General features: G+C 47.3%; 2 protein-coding genes across 4 annotated transcripts; one reads left to right on the top strand and one right to left on the bottom strand.

The window, feature by feature from the left end:
• Positions 1-15: 15 nt before the first annotated feature.
• chst14 (carbohydrate (N-acetylgalactosamine 4-0) sulfotransferase 14) lies at positions 16-3,207 on the bottom strand. Its single transcript, XM_086115143.1, has 3 exons — positions 3,066-3,207; positions 2,687-2,993; positions 16-986 (listed from the first exon to the last, which is right to left on the bottom strand). Exons 1-3 carry the CDS (start codon positions 3,092-3,094, stop codon positions 156-158), a joined length of 1,167 nt encoding a protein of 388 aa, XP_085971269.1. The 5' UTR covers positions 3,095-3,207; the 3' UTR covers positions 16-155.
• Positions 3,208-3,235: 28 nt separating this feature from the next.
• On the top strand, positions 3,236-21,255 carry cracd (capping protein inhibiting regulator of actin dynamics). Of its 3 annotated transcripts, none has more exons than XM_086115139.1 (10): positions 3,236-4,594; positions 13,321-13,495; positions 13,757-13,889; positions 15,010-15,165; positions 15,249-15,464; positions 15,629-17,837; positions 17,957-18,147; positions 18,236-18,410; positions 18,986-19,142; positions 20,956-21,255. In XM_086115139.1, exons 1-10 carry the CDS (start codon positions 4,303-4,305, stop codon positions 21,050-21,052), a joined length of 3,801 nt encoding a protein of 1,266 aa, XP_085971265.1. In that variant the 5' UTR covers positions 3,236-4,302; the 3' UTR covers positions 21,053-21,255. The 3 variants fall into 3 exon arrangements, with proteins under 3 accessions (XP_085971265.1, XP_085971267.1, XP_085971266.1); XM_086115140.1 differs by lacking the exon at positions 3,236-4,594 and adding an exon at positions 7,569-8,441; XM_086115141.1 differs by having other exon boundaries at positions 4,418-4,594; positions 18,986-21,255.
• The last annotated feature ends 18 nt before the right edge of the window (positions 21,256-21,273 follow it).

Below are 21,273 nucleotides of genomic sequence, written 5' to 3'. Positions count from 1 at the left end.
AAGTCACAAGACGTCTTGGGTCAAAATGTGGACAGTCTTTATAGAAAAGTAGAAAAATAGAACACAGTACACATTTACAGAAGACCAGCCATGAAATGGGCCTTCTGCCCAAACTAGTCTTTTAAAAAACACTAAGCCAGTTGACTTTTATTTTACTAATACCGGCAATGCTCAGTGGTCGTGTTGGGGAGCGGATACGCGAAGAGGGAGAAGTCTAGAATGTACTTGGGCAGGAGCTCCCTCAGGAGCTTCTGCGGCAGGCTGCACAGGTAGTAGTGCAGCGTCTCCGCCGTGACCGGTTTGTACCACGACTGCCTCGCCGGGAAGCCGACGTGGGGCGGCACGCCGACGCTGCGCAGCACGAACTCGGCGTCCCGCTCCAGGTGCTCGTAAGATCCGATGAAGTCGTAGCGCAGCGCGCAGGGCTGGCACAGGTTGTACATGGGCATCCAGTGCTCGTTCATCCGCTCCACGTCCTCGTCCAGAAGGTAGCGGACGAACTCCGCGAAGGTGACGTCGTCGCCGGTCACGCGCGAGCTCTTGCCGCCGCGGCTCTTGCGGTATCGCTTGACGATCTCGGCGCCGTACTTGCGCTGGTACGACTCGATCTCGCCGAACTTGTTCCTGTAGGCGGAGAGCAGGCGCTCCATGGGCTCGCGCACGAACATGAACTTGAAGTAGTGCTGCAGCCGGTAGCGGATCCCCTCCGGCTTGAGCGAGGACAGAAAAGTCAAGTCGTTGCGATGGTCCATCTTGATCTTGACGTCCACGCTCTCCAAGGCGCCGCCCAGCACCTTCAGCACGCGTTTCCAGTTGGAGCAGGCCACCTTGGGCACGTAGCAGTACAGGAAGCGGTACTCGTCGTTGACCAGCACGTGCTGCAGCAGCGTCTTCCTCTGCTGCGGCGTCAGCGACCACAGGCTGCGCGGCATGTTCTTCTGGCTGCACATGGACGTCATGGTCCGGTTTCGGATGTCCCGGAGGATCTGAACAACACGGATCTCGGGTGAGCATTTTTGACTTCCATGTTATTGCAAGCGGTCTATTTTCTTCACTCTTTCCATGCCAACCATTAGAAAAGAAAATTGAGTGCCAACCAATTTGAAGCATTCTGACTGATCTTTGTTAACATTGAGACTACAAACTCATCACAAAAAAAAAAGTTGAACTCTGCTTTTGTTAAATACCAACAACAAAACAAACAAATTGTTCACTATTTAGCAGTAGTAGTATTTAGTAGGGTGTGCGTGTGATGTATGCACAGTGGTCGTGCAATGACGTGCACATACACGTCATTACTTCTAAATTGAAATCATACCCGCCATCTTTCATCTCTTTTATGACACTCTTGGTAGTAGATTTAACGTGACCACTTGGGTCAATCACAAACTGCTTGGAACCTTTCAAATTTCAAGATGTCTGCCATGTTCACAAGCATCCACATTGCTTTGTTCCATGGTGATCTCATCAAAAAGAGACCCGATGCTGCTATCTGCTGGCCACAGTGTTTTTAGGTGGAAATTTTGGGGGGAGAAAATCAGATTTCAACCTCCGTGTTGCCATGTCAGTCTAATTCTGCCCAGGACCTTCACAATCTGCTGCGCTGGCCAGTGTAACTTGAACTATGTTTCCAAAACCAATAAGATTTCCAATTTGTCCTCACCGGGCCAGAGTGCTGGTCCCTGATATTATGAGCATTTTTCCATCCTCTGGTTGGGCACAGCAAAACTTGTTTTAGACAACTTTTGACTTGCAAAACACATCTGGTCGCAATATGCACACATTTTCTAACCAACATCTATTTTGTTAATATTGTTACTGTTTCACATTATTAGATTGCATGCACCATTGCATGCTGTTATTTTGGATATTGGATGTCACTGACCTCTCCTCTGGCACCGATACTGACTACGGCTTTTGTTATTAGATGGGGGCAGAGCTTGGGGGTTGCAAAAATGCTTGCGGTAAGACTCGCAGTAGTTGTAGTCAGCATTAAAAAAAAAAAAAAAAGGAAACTGCAAGGGATTTCCATATTTTTTCAATTTTCAATGGCTTTTTAAAATTTTCAACGGTTCAGCTTAGAATTGGTTTGTGAACCAAAGGTATGAGAATATGTTTTGACAGTATCCAGTGGATTAATTTCGTTTCACTGAGAACTGCGCAAATTTTGAACAGATACAAGACAAAGATGTCAAGTGCGAAGTTAACAAAACAGGCAGTGTATATAACTGACAGTTAAATATATATATAAATATATACTAATCTGTACTCCTAGTTCAATACATGTGAGTACTTTTGTCAGCTCTGGTACCATGCCGAATTGAATAGAAAATTTTTACTTGAGATCTCACAGTTTTTTTTTTACTTCCAGTAAGTTACAGGAGTTGAAGCAGTGCTTCCAACTGGTTTTTTTTTACACAAGTAACTGTACTTATACTTGGAGTTCAGAGTGTGGCTACTTTTGCCACATCTGATTTTGCACATGATTTTTACTTTTGTACTTTCAAGTCTGTGCTATGTGACTAAGGTAGTCGAACGACTACATCTGCCTTTACCCTATTTAACAATATAATTTTTAACTTTAGCCATCTCCGCTTATGTAGCACTATCTAATAATACCACCACTCACGAGCGAGCAGAAGTGTACAAATTGTCCCGATCGCCGCGGATGGGCTCCAGCCCTTACCTGCGACTCCACGTCATCCGTCGCCCGCTCCGGTTGGCCGGTGTGCCGGCCGACAGCCAGTCTCCTGCTTCCCCGGGGCGGAGGCGTCTCGACGCCGCTGAGCATTCCTTTCTCGATCATGAGCAGCAGGCCTCCGGATGCGACGATCACCAGGAACGTCAGCACGGACGGCAGCACCGCGGCGGAGTGTCGGCGCGCCGCTGAACCCGAGCTCCGAAAGTCGGGGGCCCGAACGCCGCCGCTTCTCTTCGCCGAGTCCGACCTTCGAGGAGCCATCGCCGGAGCGTCCGAGCCGCTACCCAGGCGCCTGCGGGAACGTTATTCTTGAAAATACTGGTTTAGCAAACAAAATGCCCTGGATGCGTTACCTACCACGTACCCATAGTTAACTTTTCGTCCAGACAACATGCACGCGTAACGTTTCCTGTCAGATTTTCAAAGTAAAATGACCAGGTCACTGAGGAAACAACGGCCCCTCAAAATGAAAGTCATCCGGTTGGACATTTCACAATAGAATACTTTTAAAGCTTAAAATGTACAGCAAATTACTCTACCCGTACTTCCAATTTTTACTGGACAGTGTTAACATTGATCTGGGAGCAAGCGCAGAAGTTAATCTACATACATTTCATTTCATTGACACCCCCCCCCACCCCTCCACAAACAGCAACTCTAAAATATTGAAGAAAAAATACGGATTCTCAAAGGGAAGGAATGGTTTTTTTTTAGCACTATGTCAAGAAGTGGACGTAAGTATTCCAGCTATGTTGATCCCTTATATATTCCAACTCCTCCCCCAAATCTTATTCGCATGATGTGAGAAAGAAAGACCAGATTCCAATCGTTAATCCACAGGCATCAGTGCTTGCAACACAAATGCATTTACAGGATAAAAAAGGAGTAGAACAAACGCAAATTATTCCATGAATGTCAAAAAAAAAACTTTAGTGGTCAGTCCAACCTTCCAAGCAAGAGACAAATATGATGACAATCCCTTGCATAACTCAACCGAGGATGTTACCAGTTTGTTTTGAGAAAAAAGACCCCAAGAACGTTTATATGATATATTCCTTGAGCTGTCAAGACCATTTGACGCTGCTGACTGTAGAATTGTTTCTTGCAAAATCAACAAAATTTGTACAACTCAGTAACATGCCAACATGTCATGATCATACCATACACAGAGAGATTTCATTAATTTATGAGATAGTGCCAAATACTTTGCTCTTGCTTTGTTTTTTTGTGTACTATGCTATGCTCTTCTTATCCACTGATTCGCTAGCTAACACCAACATCGGAGTGATCAATTATCGCCGACGGCCGATACCATTTTGCGTGCTGCCATCAATGTCTCAGTTAACTCATTCTTTTTTTTTTTTTTTTTTTAACCGGTCTGAAAATGGCTGGTACTGAATGAGTTAATGGTGATAAGAGCTGAAAGAGCACAGACTTAAAATTTCCTCCTTGGCTTTGGGTGGCCAGAGAGATTCAAGGGGTGGCCTTCGCCACTCCTGGCCACCATGTAGTTCCGCCCCTGATTGGCAAAAGAACGGCCAGAACGGCAGATTTTTTTTTTTTTGCTACGCATCCTTATCATGCGCTACTGACAAGTCATAATGACTTTTAACAAATGTGAGAAAAATGCTTTGTATGTTTTCTCTTTTTGGACTTTAAATCACACTCTTACCCCCCCTCCTCCTTCCCCCACCCCCATTCCTCCCTCTGCCTCCCCAGTGTGCACCACCACGCACTCCTCCTCTTCCTCCTCCTTCAGGCGCGTGCAGCTGTGCGTGTGCGTTCTCGCTGTCTGCCACGCGCATCATCATCATCATCATCCTCCTCCTCATCGTCATCGGCGGCAACAAAAGCGACCAAGACCGAAGAGGAAGGACTCGCCGCGCGATCGCCGTGAGTCTTCTCGCTACCGGGACCGTCGTACGATGACCTTGTCACCGCATTGGCACACCCCTCATCCATCCTTCCACTCCTCTACTCTTCATCCCCGCTTCACGCGCGCGCGCAGAAATGTGGATATTCGGACGCGAGAACGCCCTTGCGCGCGGGCCTAATTGCCAAACTGCTTTGTGGCGCGACGTGCACGCGCGCGCGCGCGCGTCGGCGTATGCATGTGTGATGCCAAAAGCAGCATCCAGACAGACGGCGATTTCAATGCAAACAAACAGCGGCCACATTTGTTGTTACGTTGTGCCAATCCACGCGTGGCCCGTAGCCGCTAATCTGCCATTTAAAAGCTTTCCCCCGAGTGATCCACGCCTTTGTGCGCGCGCGTGTGTATGTGTGTGAGAGACATGTTTGTTTATCCAGGAGACAATGCATCATTTTGGAGATGTGGAGGGTTGGGAAGGCTTATGATTGCAACCCCGCCTCACTACCACATCTCACACACACACACACACATACACACACACCCATTTGTTTTTTATTGCATTCCTGTCATGTGGTGGCAGGGGTGACATGATGACATGTTCCCTTTTGCATTTATGGAGCACTGCTTCACCACTGTCTATTCATCTTTCCCTTTTCTTGGTGGAGGTATGTAAAGCCCAGCGCGGACTGTTATGCTATCAAGCCCAAGAGCAGGTGTGTGTGTGTGTGTGTGTGTGTGGATGTGGGTGTTGCAGTAGTGCACAGCCGTGTGCACGATGCAGGTCGATGGAGTTCCTGCAGGTACAGATGCCTGAACACAAGGGGGACCATATGGGGCTGGTGGGATCGTTTCGTCAGGCATGTTGTGTAATCGTCAAATCAAATAAAAGCGCCGAGCGCGCAGACGAATGGGCCCCCGCGCCCTTGTTTTTCTTGGCGAATCCGTCAAAGTAGTTGTGAAATGTTGACATTGTGCTCCGCCCACATTAGATGGCATAGTCAAAAAAAAAAAGCTTGTGGCAATTCAGGGTTGTCCATACGATCGCCGCGTCAGATTGAATCTCATATGGCTGAATTCCCTAGTGTAGGTTTTGGAATTTCCCCAATTACAGCATCAAACCAAACTGATTCCGGCCAAGGGCCCTTGACACTTTTTCGTAGGTTCTGTTACGATTAATGTGTCCACCAAATTTCATTTTCATCAGTGCATATGCGGAACACTGACTGTAACTACATTGATCATCTTGACTTTTGAAAATAACGGCCTCACCTCAATTCAGTGCTTCCCATTTCCCCCTTTGAAACAAGGTTAATTGAAACTGTCGCTAAGCACAATGCTCACTGCACATATTGCATCTCCTGCGCCAATATCCTTAAAAAAAAAATAACCACCTCATCTTCAATAAACAAGTCAAAAATCACCCCTCGGGACAAGCTTTGTTGATATTGCCTGTTCAGGACAATACTTAGTGTACAGCTCTGACATCTTTTTAAAAATGAACACCTCACCTCAAATAAACACCTCCTCCAGGAATATAACATCGCCACTAGGGGGCTGTATATACCTCGATACCTTAACTTTAACGTCATCTGATATCACTTTGTGTCTGGGCTTTACCACAACATAAACCACTTGCAGAGCGGGTGCGGCATCTGTAAAGCTGACGTTTAAAAATCATCTCCTGAGCCCAATAAGAGAAAAATAACAAGCATGGTCAATTCCGAATTGAAGTGTGCCACCTGATTCGCGGCATCCATACGCACGCGCAAGCTTGCCCTTCTGTTCGGCGACGTACACAACCGGCGGCTTTGTGTGCGTCAGCCGACGCGAAGGATGAATGCCTTTCTGTTGTGCCGCACTGTGCCTTTCCAGCTGCGAGACAAAGTGGCACTCTGTGCCTCCTCCGGACACGGCAGAAATTAATCAGCTGACCGGCTACAATATGCGATGATGAAGTCTTGAGCACTGTACGGTGTACCATACACACACACACACACATAATCAAGATTATTATAGTCACTGAAAAGTAACAAAAGAGCCAAAACCAAAACTGAAATAACATTTTTGTTCGGAAAATAAAAACCAAAACAAAAATGCTTTCAAAAAAAAAATAATCTAAAGGCATTTAAATTTCAAAATGACGTTTCTAAAACTGGCGCTTTTGTCAATGGCTTAGATGAGCTTTCGGAGTTTGTTGTAAATGCTTTTATTTTGGTATGGCAGGACATTTTCTGCAGAAGAAAGAAAGATTGACAATTATAGTTCACTTTACTCTATGACACAAAAACTAGTGACCCTTTTCTTTGAATGTTGCACTCGAAAAACACTCCCTATATTGAATTATAGGGGGGGGGGGGACTAAAACTAATACTAAAACAAAGCATTTTCAATTTGCTCTTGAACAAAAACAAACAAAAAAAAAACAGAATTGAAAATAAAATGCACGCGCTCACACAGCCAAGTAAACGTGAGTGCATGTGACACCTGACTCCAGGTGATGCCCCAGTTCCACAGTGACAGCAGGCAGGTGAGGTGGAACACTCCCCAGATAGCCTCGCATACACAGCTGCACGGTAAGAAGGCCTTTTTTTTATACTCACACACACACACATACAAAAAAACAACACATCAAGATTCCTAAAATCTCTTTCTATCTTCTCCTTTCTGCGGTTATTCCTTATTTGTTTCATAATGTGTGTTTTGTGCATCCGGGGGGGTGGGAGGCTGTCGCCTTCCGTACACACTCCAGTGCTTCAATTATCCGCCGAGTGGAAAATCTCGTGTCATGTGAGACGCACCCACACGTTGCCCCAAAATATCGACGACGACGTTCACTCCTCGGTCCATTTTTGACATGCAGGATGTTTGCGACGATTGGATAAGAAATTCGTGAGCACCCCCCCCCCCTCCCCTGCCCCCTAGACCGGAAGAGGGGAGGGGGCGGGGGGTGTGATCAGAAAGAACCCCCCCCCCCCCCCCCCCCATTGTTCTTGTGGTTTGCTCTTCTTTGAATGAAGCCACATGATACAGTTCGGATTCAATTGCCTGCTATTGCTAAGCTACTTTGGAAACCGTTATAAAAGGATGTGAGAGTGTTTGTTTGGGTATTTAAATTTCTTTTTTTTTTTTTTACTGGCTTCTCAATGTTGCAGAGTTGCACCTGTTGCGGCTGGATCAATGCGTGTTAGAATGTACTGTTAGAAAATACAATTGCTGGTGGTGTTATTATTATTATTATTACCGTAAAATTATCCATCCATTTTCCGTTCCGCTTATCCTCACAAGGGTCGCGGGGGAGGGTGCTGGAGCCTATCCCGGCCGCCTTCAGGCAGTAGGCGGGGGACACCTTGAACCGGTTGCCAGCCAATCGCAGGGTACACAGAGACGAACAACCATCCGCGCCCACACTCACACCTAGGGACATTTTTGGAGTGTTCAATCAGCCTGCCATGCATGTTTTTGGAATGTGGGAGGAAACCGGAGTACCCGGAGAAAACCCACGCAGGCCTGGGGAGAACATGCAAACTCCACACAGGGAGGCCGGAGCTGGGATTGAACCCGGTATCACTGGACCACTATTATTATTATTAATTTTGCTTCAGTTGCCTCAGCCCCCCCCCTCCCCCCCTTCCATGCCACCCACCATGCCACCGCCATGTTCCACGTGAGCCGCGATACTAACAAAAGCAAACCTGCTGATTTTGTGTCTCTTGTGACCGTTTCCTCCCTCCTCCCAAAGCCGCCTCCCGTCGCAGAAGCCTCCGAGGCGTTGGTGGGCTTGGAAAGCTTGCAAACGAGCGCCGTCCATGTTCCCTAAGGTTTTACTGCAGTGGTGCGCGGCGCTGTCGGGCTGCGCGGCTCAAATAGGTAAAATCGTGACGACTGTCTGGCACCCCAAAAAAAAAAAAAAAAACGCGATATAAAAGCGCCCCACTGCTCGTTTGCTGCTGGCTGTTGCCGCCGGGAGCTGGCAGGCGGGCACGCTTTGCGACGCTTCGCAACACTTGGCGACGCTTTTGCGGGAGGCACGCATGGCGGCTCGCCGCGCTTTCTCCCATCTCATCACCAGCCAACGATTTGCCACCTGAGGGGCCTTTCTTTCTTTTTTAATTTTTTTTTTAAGAACCATTGGGATGGAAAACCAGCTGTCGTGTCACCCCCCCCCCATGCATCTGGAAAGTGCTTCTGCTTCACTTTGTTGCATTTTTCGTTGCGGTTTGTGACAGCCTTATTCCAGTTTGGAAATGCGGTGTTTCCCTGACTATATTGTTGTTGCCCCCCCCCCCCCCCCCCCAAACAATCTTTTTTTTTTTTTGAAGGTTTTTATAATGTAGTGCACCCCCGTTTATCACGATGGTGCATTCCTGACCCAAAATGAAGATCCACGATCTCGAGCGACCACATAAAAAGCAGTTCAGATAATGAAAACACACTTATGAAAACAAAAGTTTGTGTTCTCCCTTTTTCCCTTTCACATATCCTTGTTTCCTCCCTTTCTTTATTTCTTCCACTCCTTCTTACCTTCCTTCTCTCCTCCTTTTCCTTCCTTCCGGGCATCTTTCCGACATTCCTTCTCTCCTTCCTTTCTTTGTTACATCCTTCTTTCCTTTCAAACAATCCTGATACCCATCCTTCCATCCCACCTTCCCACCTTCCCTCCTTCCTTTATTCCTCCCCTCCTTCTTTACTTCCTTCCTTCCTTCTTTTGACATCCAACCTTCCTTCATTTCTTAATGCCATGCTTGTTTCCTTTTTTCCCGCGCACCTTCCTTCCCTCCTTTCTTGCTTCCTTCCTTCCATCCAACCTTCCTTCATCCTCTCCTTATTTCCTTTCATACATCCTCAATTCCTTCCCACCTCGCTTTTGCCTCATTGCATTCTTCCTCCCTCCCTTCCATATAATGATAGTCAATAACATTGCTTATTCAAAAAAAAAAAAAACAACAACACCCCTTACACACGTCTGCAGTTCAGTAAATTCCCACGCTTCCTTCGTCTCGCCGCAGCCGAGGTGTGCTGCAGAGCGACCATGGCGACGGGCGCCACGGAAACCGAGCCTGGTATGCTTTTAGAGCAATCCAAAGGCACAGGTAAAAAGGACCCAAAACCTCTTAAAGAGACAGCGTTTATTTTTCTTTTCCGTTGCCGCTGTCTCTTTAACCGCTGCATGGTGTGTTTTGAATTGAAAGCTGGACTTTTTTTTTTTGCTGCTTTGTGGTGGAGGTCGAGACTTCGGTAGAAACGAAAGCCCTCTGCTGGTTTCCCGCCAGCCTCCCTCGGGCTCGCTTAGACCCCACCTGATTGGCCGTGTCGGATGTCCATCCGGCGTGAGGAACCAGCAGGAGGCTCGGGGGGGGGGGGGGGGGGCAAGCACGCTGAAAGAGTGGCTGGTCCTTTCTCATTTCACGCATGAGTGTGTGAGCGGGCCCCGGGCGGTGCATTAAGGTCTTTGTTTCGTGGGCCAGAGCGAAAGAGAGAGAGAGAGAGAGAGAGGGAGGCAGAAGTATGAAGAGGAATCATACTTATGCATCTTGTGCCACCGTATGTTTTTTGTTGTTGTCATTAATAAGTGTTTTACTTTGTGGGATTAGGTTGTCAGTAGTGTCCCAACTTCCAGCTTGGGTGTCCCACCTGAAGACGAAAGTGCCCAGCTTGAGTCACTGAGGCGTGCCCCCCCCCCCCCCCCCCCAAACTACAGTTGAAACTGCTGGGTTAAAAGTAACCCAAATTGGGTGAAATCGCTAACCCGGTCCTGGGGACAACAGGGACTGAGCTCCATTCGTTTGAGGATTGGATTTTGATCCAACATTTAGTCCAAACTAACCATACTGCAGAGTTAAAGCTACCAAGAAATTGGTTACCAGTTTATTAGTGTTGCTGTGGTGTAAAATAATACAAATGTCATCAGCGGTATTTATAAGAAGAAGAAGAAGAAGCAACTTCCCTCTGTCAGGGTCACCGTAGCAAATCACTCACAAGATGCGTTTGGCACAGTTTTGACACCGGATGTCCTTCCTCACACAGCCCACCCATTTTTTATCCAAGCTTGAGAAGCGGCAGCGGCTGGGAATTGTTTGAATGTTACATTCAATTGACTTCAACTCCCAATCCACAATACAAAACGACATGCGTCCAAAATGGCGGCCAGCTCTTTAGTTCTTCAAATCCAATCTTCAACCGAGTCTGCTTGGCTCAAAATAATTAACCCAACCTTGCGTCAAACTCTTGCAAATGTATAAGAAAGAAAATAATCTCCTGTCTCGTAGAACCCTTCTACATTAAACATGCATTCACGCTTTCAGGCACCAATAATGATAACCTGTCATCTGATAACGTGATAAACTGTCCACTGTAGTGACCGCTGGCTCTGAAAGGGTTAAAAATACTTTGATACCCCCAACAAAAATACTCTTTTGTCGGGAAACTGCGTCGACTGCCATTTAAAACTACCGCAGCGAGGATTCATTTCCACGCCAGTGTAAGCAGAACTTGCGCTGCGGGTTGAATAGGAGAAGCGCTTTGTTAGGTCACAGCGGCTGCTGAAAGCACCACCGCGCAACCGCAACGTCCGCCACGTGTCTGACCAGACGCTGCAAGAGTGACAAGGAGCCGCTCGCTTAACGATCTCGTGTCATAAGCACAGAATGGGTCAATGTCGGCCTTAACGATGCCAAAATGACACCAGTGGGCTGCGTTGACGCCCCCCCCCCACACACACACACATATTCACTGCCTCACAGATTGCTACCAAGAAACGATTGTATTCACTTATTCATGAATCCGTTCGACCCCGTGACACAGCAGCTTGGTTCAAGATGCTGCCGCTCCACAATGGCGCGCGCCTCACTCATACCTGTCAACTTTTCGGAGCGCCAACCTGTATAAACTACCAAAAAAATCCTTATAAAGAGAAAAAAATCCTTATAACATACCAAAGCATTTTATATGTCAAAATAACGGCAGAAAAAAACCCCACGAAATTTTCAATGATATTTATTGTAGATCTCCATAATACAATGTCTGGTTAATGTCTAATCATCATTCTACTTAGTGGCATTACTGTGTTCAGAGTTGTTTTCCTGCGTTACTTTTTCCACCAACTCCAAATGCTGACCCATCGGCTCGAAGTTACAGCATCCATTCATATTTACTTTGGAAATGTAAATGAAAGCATTCGAGTAGACTAGCACCATTCTGGGCAAAAGAAAACGGAACTGCCTGTTAGGGTGGGGGGGACCAAAAAAACGGAAATTTTCAGAATCCGTATGATTAGTGCGATACGGCCATATACGTAATAAGATTCACCACAAAATCCGTATGAACTATGGTTAAACCGTATGAGTTGACAGGTATGCTCACTGTTTACAACGGCCAGAATGCTCCGTAATATAACCAGTAAGACTGGTTTATGATGAATTCGTACAGAAATAATGTTAAATAGAGTACAGTGGCACCTCTACTTACGAACATCTCTTCATACGAAATTTTCAAGTTACGAAACGCCTCAACAGGAAATTATTGGCCCTTGTTACGAAAGACATTTCAAGATACGAAAGGTTAAAAAAAAAAAAACAGTATGGGCCGCTACTAGCAGCTCCGAGTTTCCTGAACGCAACATACTTCTAGCTGCTCTGCCATTGGCTACTATCGAGCATCATCCTGGCCTCCCATTGGCTAAGAGGAACTGCTACCGTAAGCGTATATGTCTGTCGATAGATTGAAATGTGTCGATGCAGCATACTCGCCACTCGCCTAGGACAGTGTTCCGATAGTTTTACGTCAATATGAATCACCTAGAAAAAGTGTTCAGCAGACAGACGATCTCACTCACTATGCTGAGGTTTTCCCCTGGACATTTTCGAAGGAATGTTAATAGCCGACAAAAGTAAACCGTCCTTGGATCAGTTCTTTACAAAGCGCCAGGCAAAAACCACTTCTGACAGAGAACATGAACTAAAAAGAGGGCAAAAAAAACGAGCAGGATGCAGTTGAAAGTTAAATGACCATCATTTTTATTCTTTATTCTTTGTTTTTGTTTTTTTACATTATGCACAACTCTCATTTATTGTGCAATGATCTAATTGTAACATGTATTATTATTTTTATTATTTATTATTTATTATTATTATTTTAATGCATTCTCATACCTTAGAAAACCTTTATGTCTGAATTTTGTGGAGGGGCTTGGAACGGATTAGGGCGTTTACATGGAAAACGCGTCTCTACTTACAACATTTTCTAGTTTCGAATTTCTCACCGAACCAATCAATTTTGTAAGTAGAGGTACCACTGTACTGAACTTTCTAACCCGAAGAAGGAAATGCTGTACACTGGAGCGCTATCAAAGGCGTCCATAAAATGATGATTTCATGACTTATTAACATATTTTATGGTTGCGGCATCAGCTTTCCTCTCAAATGACGGTGATATGAAGATGTCATGAAGCCATAAGGAAAGTGCCACTGGTTTAGCATGAGATTTGAGTCGTGCTATTCACTGCTTTGCTCGCCCTTTTTCTCTGCATGTTCCCCCCCCCCCCCCCCAACCTTGCCTTTTATTCCCTAACAGGAGTCAACTCGCGCTCTCTCTCTGTTGTCTTTTCATATCATTCGTTTGTCAGTCATTCAAAGCCAAATGTTCCCCCGCCTCCCTCGCTCATTATCTGGCTGGAGATATAAAAAAAAGAAAAAAAAAGATTATGCTGTATGGTTATCACGTGGCATTTTTTTCTCTTTTCCGCCTACAGAGAAGCAAAGGCGACAGGGCAAGTTCCAGCCCTTCAGACGCCTCTTTGGGAAGAAAAAGCAGAAGCGGGAGGCCCAGGGGGGTTTTTATGGGGCACAGCTGAAGGCCAGTTTCTCCACCGGGGAGGTGTGCCATGGAGTTGTGTCCGACGACGAGAACGCCAATCAAAGTCTAAGGTACGCGGTGCCCGCTGAGCCTTTCCTGAAAATTGAAAGTGTTGATGGCTCATTAACAAGCTTCCTTTCCTTCCAAGCGGTCAGCGATAAGGATGAATAGGCTTCAGGGAATCATGCAAAAATGTCATCGCGTTCGTGAGAACATGCTTTTAATTTTCTCGTACAGTACTGTATATGTTCATGTGTCGATCGACGTCTATTTGAAATCAAAAAGCCAGCACAGACTGTGTTAAGACAACGGTATGGTCCCTCTGTTCGCAGGGAGCTGAATCCCGTTGGATCTCGAGCCCTCTCGCACGACAGCGTCTTCATCCCGGAGGAGTCGGCCAAGCAGGCCGGTCTGGATCACGCCATGTCCCAGGAAAACGTCTCGGACAAAGTCAAAAATCTGCAGGTAAGGTGTCCAAGCGCAGAATGTTGGGGGGGGGGGGGGGCATTTCCAGACTCGCCCCGGGCAATGGCAAAGAGAAGTAAATATTGTTCAGGGTTCTGGATAATGCGTTGAAAGTGCGTTTTTGTTCTTTTTTTTGAGCTTCCAGTGGTCCATCCATCCATTTTCCGAACCGCTTGATCCTCACTAGGGTTGCGGGGGGTGCTGGAGCCTATCCCAGCCGTCTTCGGGCAGTAGGCGGGGGACACCCTGAATCAGTTGCCAGCCAATCGCAGGGCACACAGAGACGAACAACCATCCACGCCCACACTCACACCTAGGGACAATTTAGAGCGTCCAATCAACCTGCCATGCATGTTTTTGGAATGTGGGAGGAAACCGGAGCACCCGGAGAAAACCCACGCAGGCCCGGGGAGAACATGCAAACTCCACACAGGGAGGCCGGAGCTGGAATCGAACCCGGTACCTCTGCACTGTGAAGCCGACGTGCTAACCACTGGACTACCGGGCCGCCGCTTCCAGTGGTGCTGTTTTGAAATGCCAAAACCAATGGGCTCCAAGCCCCCAGCAGGCCTCTGTTTACGATAGTAACGAATGGAGGACAATGTAAAAAATACATGGTCACGTGGCACAAGAAGGCATCTCAGTTACCACTTTAATTACAGATTTGGATTGTTTTATATTTGTTGAGTGTTTCCCCACAAATATTTTCTGTAATTATGACCGCTACACGGTTAGCATATCTTTGTGATGGACTACTTCAGGTTATGTCATCACCATTGGAATGGAACTCTGTCGTACACCAAGTACTGTACATCCCTGGGGCAGTGGGCCACGAATTCCAAAAATCTGCGAGTGATTCACTCGCACCCAAAATGGTTTGGAATTGCCTATTGATGTCACAAAATGGCGGCAAAATACTTTTTTTCTATTGGACAAGGCTTTGGCATGACAAAATGAGTTCCTCCCCTCGCCCAAACGCACTTCCTTGGCTCCAAAATGCCGCAAGAATGCATCAAAGCAATATTTTGATATTAGACATGGCTTTGGCCTGAGCAGAAAACACATTGTCCTCCATTTCTCTTCACGCCATACTCAAAACGCTTCCCCGTTGAACGCGCAGAAGCAGATCGCGCAGACGATCAAGTTTGGCCAGAGGCTTCCTTCTCTGAGAAGAAGCGAAGGGGATGAGGGAAGCTCCGATGAGGAGGAGGCTCCGCAGAGTCCGCTGAGGGTGACGGCGCAGGTCGAAACGGAGCCTGCAAAAGCCGAGCCGACGGTAATGCCGACGACGCTTCCGTTTCACCCCCCCAGATGGGTCACGGGGTTGTAAATTTATTTCGTTTTCATCTTTTTGTCCAGGTTCAAGCGGTCTCGCAAGCGAGATCGCACCATGGCACCCCTGTCAAGTCCCCCAGGTCCAAAAGAGTCCTCCCGCCCGGCGGCACCATCGAGTCGGTCAACCTGGACGCCGTTCCTCAGTCGGCATTTCTCCTGGACAACGCCGCGGCCAAGCATAAACTGTCTGTCAAACCCAAGAATCAGAGGGTTTCGCGCAAGCACCGGCGCGTCTCGCAGGTGAGGAAACATCATTTTACACGAAGGGTTCTCAAACTTTTTGGCCCATGGAATCCTTACCAGGGAAAGTTTTTCCCGAGGCCCCAGTCATAACCCGAACAACATAACCACTATGTGTACCCTTCAATCCCAGAGGAAACTAACAATTCTTAACTCATCCTTAGGACCTCCAGGAAGTAGCCACCCCGGGTGTGGCGCAGGATGACCCGGGAGTGGCGGGCGTCTCGGCAGAGCACCGCCGCAGATCATCCACAGAAGAGTCTCTGAAAGCCTTCAAGAAGCACCGAGTCGAAGAGGAACGACTTGAAGCGAAGAGGAAGAGGGAACTGGACGAAGAGGAGAGAAGGCAGAGAGCAGAGCAACTGAGGATTGGAGAAGAAGAAGAAAAAGAACGGTGTCGTAAGCAGCGTGAGGAGAAGGAAGAAGAAGAGAGGAGGCTCCGCGGGGAGCTGGAAGAAGAGGAGAGAAAGCAGCGAGCGGAGCAACTGAGGATTGAAGAAGAAGAACGGTGTCGTAAGCGGCGCGAGGAGAGGGAAGAAGAAGCGAGGAGGCTCCGTGAGGAAGAGGAGAGAAGGATGAGGAACGAAGAGGAGAGGAGACACCGAGAGGACAAGGAGCGGAAAGAGGAGGAGGCGAGGCGGCTGAGGGTGGAGCAAAGAAGGAAGGAGGAAAAGGAGGCAAGGAGGCAGCAGGAGCTTGAGGCTCAGCGACTACATTTGGAGGAAGAGGAAAGCAAGAAGAGGAAGAAGCAGAGGTCGCGAGACATTGAAGGGAAAGGCAAACCCGAGTCTGAAGAACAGCGGAACAAAATGGCGGAAGACGACGGAGACGGATGCTTGGATCCTCAACGGAGGATGAGGAGAGCCGAGGAGCAGCGCTGGAAAGAGATGGAGCAGCGGCAGCGGCCTTTCTCCTTCCAAGTTTCTTCCGGAGAAAAAGAAATCCTCTTCCCGAAGGTTAACCTGACGCCTCTTACGGCAACCTCTGCTACTGTCTGTCCAAGAGAAGGCACAAAGTCCCCTTCTGAAGTGCCGCACTCCCCCAACCGGCAGACTTCTCCATACGTGCCCCACACCGCCATCCTGGTGACTGGCGCGCAGTTGTGCGGCACCGCCGTCAATCTGGACCAGATCAGGGACACTGCCTGCAAGTCCCTCCTTGGTCTCAGTGAGGACCGGAAAGCCCAGGGAACGCCATCCGCCAAGACCGAGACGTCGCCGGATCGCAAGTCCTCAAAGGCAAAATCCCTTACGGAGTCCACCGAGGCGGACCCGGCCGGTGCAGCCGTCCTGGCTGAGTGGGCCACCATCAGGTCCAAGATATTCAAGGGGGTAGAGGAGGGCAGTGAGTACCCAGACCCGAGCAAGAGTCAACCTCCGGCCAGCCACGAAGACCAGCACGAGTTTGCCCACACGCACTTGAGGAAGACCATGTCCGCCAGCGCCAAGTTCTCCATCACGCCTGCCAAGAAAAAATTTGGAGATTCAAAAAGGAATTCCGAGTGCTCCACTTCCAGCATATCTGACGATAAAACGGGAGAAGATGCCGCGTCGTCCGACACGTCTGCTTCCGCCTCGCCGGATGCCATCCGAAAAGCTCAGAACAGGACGAATAAGAGTCTCCGCATTCCAGAAAGAGTGGCGGACGAGTGCGTCTTTGCCAAAGACCTCCCGTCTTTCCTCGTTCCCAGCCCTGGAGCCAAGCCTGAACGGCCTGACTGGAAGGCTCGGGATCGTAGCGGGTCGGCAGAGCCCGAAAGCGGGGTGGAGCCTGAGGAACCGAGTTTGGACGGCGATGAGGCGCCTTCGCCGTTTGGCATCAAGCTGAGGAGGACCAACTACTCACTGCGGTTCCACAGTGAGCAGTCCACGGAGAAACGCAAGAAGCGCTACAGCGCCGGAGACAGCTTCGACGGCGTCCCCTCGCCCCTGACCCCCATCGAGCTGGACTCGGACGCCTCGCCGGTCTTTTCCGACCGATCCAGTCCAGTGTCACCTCAGAGAGAAGTCAAGTACTCCCTTGCCTCAGCCTCCCCTGTGATTCCGCGAGCCGGCTTGGGCAAATCCCAGAGCCCTACGCTGCAATGCGACGGAGACCACGTGCCCCCCAAGCCGTCGCTCTACCGCAGACCCCAAGCCTCACCCAAACCCGCCGATGGAGTTCCCACCCCTCCTCCGTCACCGCTGCCTAAAGCGAGCCACGGCGAGACCGAGGACTCGGCCGGCCAGAGTCATCCCACGGCGGTTGGCCACCTGCAACGGGGCAACCAAGGCCAATGTGAAGAGGAGCCCAAAGAGAAAAGATCTTTCTTCCCGTCCATCAACATTCCCTGGAGGGAGAAAGTGGACAGGAAGACGGAGCTCATCAAGAAAGGTCAGAGTCACCAAGTCCACATCGGTCTTGTAAACGTATGGCTTACAGAGGGAGTGCTTGATCGCTAGATTGCAAATTGCTTAGACGCGGCTGTTTCCCTTGGTCGCCCCACCCTGCAGAGAAACCGTCACTTCAGAGCAGGCACTCCCTGGACGGCGCCAGGGTCCAGGATAAGGAGGCGGGCCCCCTGTGGATCACGCTGGCGCTGCAGAAGCAGAAAGGATTCCGGGAACAGCAGCAAAACCGCGAGGAACGTCGCAGCCAACGGGAAGCCAAGCTGGCCGAGAAGCAAGCTCGGGAGCGAGACAGTGTGAGTTGAGTCCGTGTACTGGACTGCCGTTTGTGTGTATAATAATAATAAACGTTCAATCCTCATCTTTCCACACGTCGGTCCGCAGGTGGGCTTAGCGATGACAATTAGCTCCACTGAGAACCGAGGAGGAAGTGGGAACGTTGGTACGAGTTCGAAAGCTCAGACGCCGGACGAGCTCAAGAGACCAGATAGCCTGCGTGGACGGTTCGAGAGGCGAGAGCAGCTGAAGAAAGCCAACACGCTGCCCAGCTCTGTCACTGGTAGGCACAGCTGGCAAAACTTCACACGCTGTACTTAAGAAGTGCAAATTCTTGTGTGACTTGTAAAGGTGCACTGATTCAACTTTTTCAACCTGAACAGTACTGATACTCAAAGTCATATATTCTTATCCCTCTGCGAGCAGCTGAGACTTACATTATGTGCTGTACAGATGTCCATGTACAATATATCCGTCTTTCAGTCCTATAGCGCCCCTAGGTGGCCAAGGCCGGTTAGCATCAAAATGTCCATTCTGCACAATACAATACACTCTGATTTATATAGATAGCGCTTTCACAACAGCACACAAATATAGATTCAAAGTGTAACAAAAACTTGTTACATTTTTTTGTGTGTGTGTGTCATTGCTGCCTCTTTTTTAAGTACAATATTTCCGAGTGGTATTTGTCTTTATTTAAATTAGTTTTAGCAAGCGGATGCTACTGCTCAGGTGACTATAAGCACGACAACAACAGCTGGTGGTATCGCAACTTCGACCTCTTAATTGTACATTGTCTTATTTTACACTCGTTAAGTAGCTACTTGGATGAAAAGTTTCCTTTTTTTTTTTTGCCAGTGGAAATCGCCGACTCCACTCCGTCGCCCCCTGCTGTCAAGGAGGTTTCCAAGCGCTTCCCGGCTATGGACTCAGCGCAGGTGTCCACCGAGCCCGCCTGGCTGGCGCTGGCCAAGCGAAAGGCCAAAGCCTGGAGTGACTGTCCTCAAATCATCAAGTAACAACCTCACCAACAAGCCCTTCATCAACCCTCCAACTTACGATATTAGTGGTCCCCAACGAGCGGGCTGTGAACCGGAACCGCTCCGTAGCATTTTTGCCCCCCACCCCCCCAAAAAAATTCCAATTTCATTGATCGTCCGTGTCGGAAAACAGTTTTGCATCTGCCTTATATGCTTTAAAAAAAAAAAAGTTAGCCCACAAGCTAGAAAAAAAATGAAGGAGGGGTAAAAAAAAAAAAATAATAAAATTGAGAACTTCGGAAATATGAAACGATGAAATGATGAGAGAGAAGAAGCTTCCAAAAAAATCAGCAGTCCTACTTAAAATCCGTTTGTTGAGTTTAGTGTTAAATCAATGAATTTCTTGCTTTCATTTCCGACATTTTATCTGCGATGACCAAAACATACGTAGAAGACATGGACATAAGTACGGAAAGACATTTTGGGCTCATGAAGAGAAACAAGTGCAGGGCTCAGCGCTAATTACAACTACATTCAGCATTGTAGCAAAGTGGCGAGTTGTATTTTTAATACAATAGTACTTTCACTTCCAATTTTTATGCGTTATCAGTCATCGCTTGATCGATTTGTTTGCTATATAACAAATTCAAATTGTAATTCAAGGTACCAATTTGTTCGTCCCTCAATTTAGCGTCTCCGGTCCGCAACGCAAGAAAAAGAAAAAAACCCCAAAACGTTGGGGGCCCCTTTACTGCACTCCGCAACACACGAATACCAGCTCTGCATGGAGACACCGCACTACTCTACGACGACTCCCCTCACACTTGGCTGCATTCAAATATCCAAATATAATATGGAATGGTTGCTAGCATGCGGCTAATACACAAATCCACGTTTTTATTTTTATTGTAGCCTATCACCGGGATTGTAAATACTCAGCGACTTCCAATGAAGAGGTGAAGCTCGCCGGTGTGAAGGTGGGAGCGAGTCACGAAGGGTCTCTTAAAGGGCTAGCAGTGTTATTTCCACTGTGTCTGTGACGGCCTGGTGGGGATTTGTGGGGGTCACCCCCGCCCAGCCCAGTCCCCCCCCCCCCCCCCAACTCCCGGTCACTTCCTGCTTGCTGTACAATGTAGATCAGGGGTAGGCAAAGTAAGGCACTCGGGCCATGTTCTTTTAAACTGGGCCACTGTATTTATTTCTTTTATTTAATCTTGTTAAGAGTCTTGTAATATCTGTAGCATTAATTGAGCCATTTTGCCATTATCATTGGTTAATGAAATTAATTTTAAAAAATGTTTAACCTCATCTGCAAATTAATTGGACTATCTTTCGCATTAAATAATTTGCTCATTGATCTTTTAAAAATAAATGTAAAAAAATATTGTTTTAATTGGCAAATTCATTCTTCAACATAATACAACAAAAAAGTATTGATATGAATTAGATAAAACACAAAATAAACAAGCAAATACATTTAAATAAATTATTTTAAAAAATTAACCTCGTGTACAAATGAACCGGACCATATTTATCAATAAATAATTTGCAAATTGTTTGGTAAAAAAATAAAAAATGTTTAGTACACAAACCATCTATTTACCAGTATGTTGTTCAATAATTAGTTGATTATGATTAAATGAATTACCAATAATACATTTAAAAATATAACATTTTCAGACAATACAAACCAAGATGAAAACATTCAAATTAATGCTTAGCCATATTTTAGATTTTTTTTAAATCTCGAATGGCCTGGTTACAAAATCTGTCTTAATCCTTCCGTTTGGAAAAATATGGCCCTTGAGTCAAAGGTTTGCCCGTCTCTGATGTAGATCCTGTTTGTAGGCCATCAGCAGCAGCAGCATCATCATCATCATCATCTTCATCATCATCACTTCCTCCTGCTCCTCCTCGTCCTGGGTCAATGTTCTTCCTGCCGTAACCATGTGCAACATATGTACTGTAAGTAAGACAGAGCCTTCTGTTTCTAACCTTGCTGGTGTACGCAGTGTTATGTGTTATAAAAAAAAAAAAAGTTTGGTATTATTTGCACTTTTTGGGTAGGGTCCCACAAAAACTTATCAAGGGAATTGTTAAATGAAAAAAAAATGTTATGAAGAATTTAAATAAATATGTCCCAACTGACTGGCTGCTTGTTGTTGC

This window comes from Hippocampus guttulatus, chromosome 7 (assembly GCF_054856545.1).
Source record: "Hippocampus guttulatus isolate MCC_2025c chromosome 7, RoL_Hgut_1.0, whole genome shotgun sequence".
Lineage (NCBI taxonomy): Eukaryota > Metazoa > Chordata > Actinopteri > Syngnathiformes > Syngnathidae > Hippocampus > Hippocampus guttulatus.
Note: the sequence above shows the minus strand (reverse complement) of the source record. Positions and strands in the feature narration are given on the sequence as shown.